General features: G+C 46.4%; 1 protein-coding gene and 1 pseudogene across 1 annotated transcript; both read left to right on the forward strand.

The window, feature by feature from the left end:
* Window positions 1-16: 16 nt before the first annotated feature.
* LOC119357494 lies at window positions 17-709 on the forward strand (annotated as a pseudogene).
* Window positions 710-2,355: 1,646 nt separating this feature from the next.
* On the forward strand, window positions 2,356-3,018 carry LOC119357495 (protein DMP10-like). Its single transcript, XM_037624423.1, has one exon. The coding sequence runs from the start codon at window positions 2,356-2,358 to the stop codon at window positions 3,016-3,018; it is 663 nt and encodes a 220-aa protein (XP_037480320.1).
* Window positions 3,019-6,045: the final 3,027 nt, after the last annotated feature.

Here is a 6,045-nt window from a genome sequence, read left to right on the forward strand (position 1 = left end):
ACAGTACGTACTTACAATGGCATCTTTTTCTTCTTCTTCTTCTGGGTCATCCACGGCGAACCAGATAATTCCACCAATCAACAACGATGACAGTGAGATAGGAGCTACCGGCACGGCAGCGCCAACGCCTACCCTGAACAAGGTCATGTCGAGCGTCGCGAACCTTGCACAGCTCCTGCCCACGGGCACGGTGCTGACGTACCAGGCGTTGGCCCCGTCATTCACCAACTACGGCAAGTGCGAGGCCTCCAACCAGTGGCTCACCACGGCGCTGGTTGCTGTCCTCGCCTCCGCCTGCCTCTTCTTCTCCTTCACCGACAGCGTCGTGGGTCGCCATGACGGAAAACTATATTACGGCTTCGCCACATTGCGTGGCTTCAACGTGTTCAACTTCTCCAGCGAGGAGGAGAAGTAGGAGTGGAATGATCTCTACCAATTCCGGAGGCTCCGCCTTCAGCCACTGGACTTTGTGCATGCCTTCTTCACGGCAGTGGTTTTCCTCGTAATGGCGTTCAGCGATGTGGGGCTGCAAAACTGCTTCTTCCCGGATGGCAGCAGGAACACACAACAGCTGCTCAAGAACCTGCCACTGGGAATGGCGTTTCTGTCCAGCTTTGTGTTCATCATCTTCCCCACCAAAAGGAAGGGCATCGGATTCAATAACACGGCTCCTCGCCAGAAGGTCGTCCATCCCTTGAACAAAGTTTGATACCAAGAATTTGAAGAACAAAAGACCAGTGAAAGCGTATTTAGTTGCCACCCATGTTAGACTAAGTGTTCATAAATTTTATGCTGCCATATAATATGATGGGGTGGATGTTACAATCATTTGTTTTTGTACTGGTAGGGTTTGCTATCAACTTTTTCGCTCCAAAGTGTGTGTATGTGGGTTTCTTAATACTGTGTGAATTCACTATTTTCTTCCCGCATCATCAACTTGTTCAACTTCCAGTCTCTTGTTTGTTGTAACCAGACAATGTAGTTCTATTATGTCATAGTAATGAAAGTCACCAGAGAAACACATGAAGTTTTGCAAGTATATATATTGTATGTCATAGTTTCGTATAAACAAATAGTTTTTCTTCCAAAAAAGATCAATTGTACAAGTTATGTAGTAAGCATCCCAACCTCCTAGGACTATCACAACCATCCATTCACTTTGTTTGCTTTAAGATCGATGTTGTTATTTTACAAAAATGATCATGAACTAAATCCAGTTTGCCTCAAGAGTTCTCTCCTATTTTGCAACACAACACTTCTTCCTTACCTGTCTTCATCATACCCCCACTTCATTTTACAATTATTAACATAATTGTATAAATAATTGTATAAATTAATTAGTACATAAATTTAGGATAAGTATTTAAATTAATTGGGAAGAACCCTACATATAAGATAACTACACAAAAAATAATAATTGTATGTGCAAATACATGTTCCGCTTGTGTAAAACAAAAAAATTGAATATGTGTATTTCTAGTACATACGTAACAACCAACGTCCAACCTTTGATTGCATGGTAGGAGAATGGGTGTACCCCAAGCCACAAGAGCAAACTCCAGATTTGCCGCTTTGGTTTCTCATTAATGTGAACTATTTTCCAATCAGAGGTGACATTACGTCTGGCGAGGCCTGTTTCAGTGTTGAGCTTCGTGACTCCAATCTCATACACATTGTGTGAGTGCGTCCATGTGATGGTGTGGTGTGAGTGCGTCTGTGTTGTACTTGGTGTTCCTAGAAAAATTATATCCTTGTCGCCACAAGTTTTTTACAGTTCCAAAATTTTCACGGACCCGTGGTTTCTCACTTCCAAAATTATATCCTGTGGTTTCCAAAATTATATCCTTGTCGCCACAAGTTTTCTACAGTTCCAAAATGCATGGCCTCTTTTGTTCTGTTATGCTTTGAACAATAATAATTTTATTCGTATTTTTATGTGCGATGTAATTTGGAACGGAGTAGATCTACGGAGGAAATTAACTTGAGTAAAAAGTGGCGCACTTAAGTACGAGCAGATGACTAGCCACTAGTTCTCCTTCCTCACCTTCCTGGAAGAAAGACTTACAGAGCATATATTACCAATTAAATTCACGTGCTGGCTGCTAACTACATTAATCAAAACTAGCTAGAGAGTTGAAGTCCAGGTACATGCACTCACGTAGAGCCCTTCAGCATGCAGCAATACCAAGTAAGACTAATCAACGCGCCAACCTAGCTAACTTGGACATTGGAATCATTCGCATAGGATTTCTGTGTCTATATAAACAGCTACTTGTCGATCAGCATGGAGTACGTATTCCTACTTTCCTAGCTAGCACAGTAAGTACAATGGCCTCTTCTTTTTCATCGTCATCCATGGCGGTCCAGATACATCCACTGACCAAAGAGGACGACGGTGAGATAACAGCCGCCGGCACAGCACCGCCAATGACTACCAAGGGGCCTGCACCGGCCACGGTCATGTCGAGCGTCGCGAACCTGGCGCAGCTCCTGCCGACGGGCACGGTGCTAGCCTACCAGGCACTGTCCCCGTCCTTCACCAACCATGGCAAGTGTGAGACCTCCAACCAGTGGCTCACTGGGATGCTGGTCGCTGTCCTTGCCTCCGCGTGCCTCTTCTTCTCCTTCACAGATAGCATCGTCGGTCGCCGCGATGGAAAGCTATATTACGGCTTTGCCACACCGCGTGGCTTCAATGTATTCAACTTCTCCAGCGAGGAGGAGAAGCAGGAGTGGCACGATCTTGATCAATTCCGGAGGCTCCGCCTCCGGCCGCTGGACTTCATGCACGCCTTCTTCGCGGCTGTGGTTTTCCTCACGGTGGCGTTCAGCGACGTTGGGCTGCAGAACTGCTTCTTCCCGGACGCCAACAGGAACACCGAAGAGCTGCTCAAGAATCTGCCAATGGGCATGGCGTTTCTGTCCAGCTTTGTGTTCATCATCTTCCCCACCAAGAGGAAGGGCATTGGATTCTCTGACAACGCTCCTCCCCAGAAGGTCGTCCATCCCTTAAATTGATTACGTTTGATTACCCATCATTCGAAGTTGCTAGGCATGTTTATGAATACTTCCAGAAATTGATTGAAAAAAATTTAAATTCCACAGGAAATTTGTACTCATTCGGATTTGACGACACCGCTCCTCTCAGGAGTAGAAGGGGCTTGATTGTATCTTAATCGGAGAAAATCATGTACTTTGTGAAGTATACATGTTCATTGTCTGCCATGGTTGTCTTGTAAACAAAGAAATATTATATGTCCAAAGCAAGTGTAAAATTACATATGTGCCGTGTGTCCCTTTTTTGCTTTAAGATCAGTGTTCTTATTTGTTCTTTTTGAGTGGAAATAATACAAGGACTAAACTCATCATTTTTTTTTTGCGGGAAAGGACTAAACTCATCAAGGAATGTTTGTATCCACATCACATCTGCCATGGCATTGGCTATATACCTGCATTTTACTTCTGTGCTAGACGTTTAATTAATTGGAACTCACAAAATAAGTGTGTTTATTGTTGCTAACGACTTGCTTAGTCATGGTTAATGAAGAATGTGCTAGGCTGTCGAGCCAATGCACCGAAGATGGGTTAATTGCACCGAATGCACCCTTCTTGCTCGAATCGGAAAGAGGTGGATACATTTGATAGATGCTAAAGCACAATGATATTTATTTCTTTTTGCAACCGAAGCACAATACTATTCTTGATCGGAAAAATATGGCGCAAACTGTTCATGTGAATATCACACTGTGTAATGCCAAATCTCTGTGTTGCATAGCAGATGCACATTTCGCTGCTCAGGGTCACAATACCATGCTAGTGTTTACAGGCATGGTGGTGTCTGACCGTTGCCGTCGTGGGGTAATCTAATATATCCAAATAGTTGATCCACACTAACTATATTTCTCTCAACATGCATCTAACTATGTCAATTCAGGATGTTAGAAAAGGAATAAAGGCCTCGTTCTCTTTCTTCCCGCAGAAGAAAAGAGGACCCTTTGGCTAGGGTTTCTTGTGCCTCCTACCGGTTCCTCGTTCTCTATAATTCTTTGAAGGACCGAGATCTTTGGCATATCAAATCTTGGTGGCAAAGAAAATTTTGGTATGGATCTTAGAACAGAAATATTCACGTCCGTATACAGTTTACGAATCCATGAGGTGATTGTATTTATAGAAAATTAAAACACACAACCTTGGAAAAATTGTTAAGTTTCGGGGGATGGAACTTAGGTATAATGTCCGTTAAGAAAAGTGAAACTTACAGGACACATGCATTGCCGTGTACCCTTAGAAGAAATACGATAACAAAGTTATTAAATATATCTAAAACAAAAATTTAAAATATGGACCAGTATAGAAAACAAAATAGATGTACTCACATATGCACTAAACTAAACTAAGGAAGCTAGCTAGTTCCAAGCAATAAACTCAAGTCTTCTTGGGGCACCTCAACACACCTCACCAAGCATGCTACCACTCTAAGGCACACTCCAACCGACGGGCCAGGCGAAATAAGCTACCATCAGTTTGACGAAGGAAGGGCCAAATAGACAACACCGCCAAGGAGAAAACCGGCATCCGCTGATGTTGTCATGGGCGGCATGAGAAGGTCAAGCATGACATTTGCCGACGCCCCACCAACCAACCCGAGAGAGAATCATTGTCAACCGATGACCACACCCAATTCAAGATGGCAATGGGGCCCCGAAACCCGCGTCCCCGCGGGTTTTTACCCTATTAGCGGACGTGGATGGGCGACTTTCTATCCCCGCGGGGCTGCTCATGGGTACATTATAAAAACCGGCATGTTTCGCGGGTTTAAACCCGTTTGAGTACTACCCGAACCCAAAACCCGACAAAACCCGTCAAAATACATTATTTAGCATGCACTGATCCATCTTGACTCAAGTGGCCCAAAGCCACAGTGCCCGAGCAGCCGAGCCCCACAGCGTCGAGGCCCTGGAGTACAAACCAACTCCTCGCTCGGTCGCTGCAGTGTTGCTCGCCTTTAGGACTCTCTCTCCCGCACAACACGACACCTAAACCTAAACCTAGGTCCCCCAGCCGTCGCCTGCTGCTGTAATATGCTCATGTTTTTCTTCCAAATGTTGTTGTTTTCATTGACTGCTCGTGGGGACGGGTTCCCCGTGGGTTTTGAAAACCCGATGGGTTTAGGGGACGGGCAAAAATTTAACCCCGCGCGCGTTGATGGGGATGGGGACGGGTTTACGATTTTTTCGTGGGGATGGGTTTGGGAAAGCAAGACCCGGTGGGTTTCGTCCCCGTTGCCATCTTGACACCCAATGCAGCTTGACTAAAGAGTACCACCGGCAGCCTACCCGCATGACTCTGACCCCGGCAACCAACCCGAGAGAGCATCATTGTCAACCGACGACCACACCCAATGCACCTTGACTAAAGAGTACCACTGGCAGCCTACCCGCATGACTCTGATCCCGGCAACCCCCTGGTCTTGGGATGACCTCGCATACAAAGCAGACTACCATATATAAGAGGCCAAGAAGACATCAAGGTACATTATCGGCGACAAGAGGCACCTAGAGGAACCTTGGTACTGAAAAAAACTGATGAACCCCACCAAAAAAAGACGTTGAGGAGGTAGGACACAACACCGGTGAGGAAGTCGTATTGCTCGGGGAAGATGGACAGGGAGCAACACCTCCGAGGAGGAAAGCGACATCCTTAAACGTCGTCGTCGCTAGCAATGGCCAGGGCCTTGCGCAACTTTCGTTGTACCATTTCTCCCGAGGCACTGATGCGTGACCACCATGTTGAGGAAGAACAACCGCTCTTCGCCATGAGAAAGTCGTCGGTCCCTGTCAAGCCACCCGGCCAAAGCCGGCCCGGGCCCCAAAACGACGATGGAGCCACCAACAGATGAGCGAACGGTGGCTGCCCTGACCCCCTGGTCACGACCGCCCCTCTGGCTCAATGGCCCCACGCTACCAAGTACCGGACAGCAACCCCCCAGCACACAGTCGGCCGAGGCGGCCTCCGACACCCTTGCTGCGACAACCTCAGGAGGAA

The sequence above is a fragment of the Triticum dicoccoides genome, chromosome 2A (assembly GCF_002162155.2).
Source record: "Triticum dicoccoides isolate Atlit2015 ecotype Zavitan chromosome 2A, WEW_v2.0, whole genome shotgun sequence".
Lineage (NCBI taxonomy): Eukaryota > Viridiplantae > Streptophyta > Magnoliopsida > Poales > Poaceae > Triticum > Triticum dicoccoides.

Excerpts from the sequence above, each read along its gene's own strand:
- LOC119357495 (XM_037624423.1), top strand. The coding sequence starts at position 2,356 with ATGGCGGTCCAGATACATCCACTGACCAAAGAGGACGACGGTGAGATA.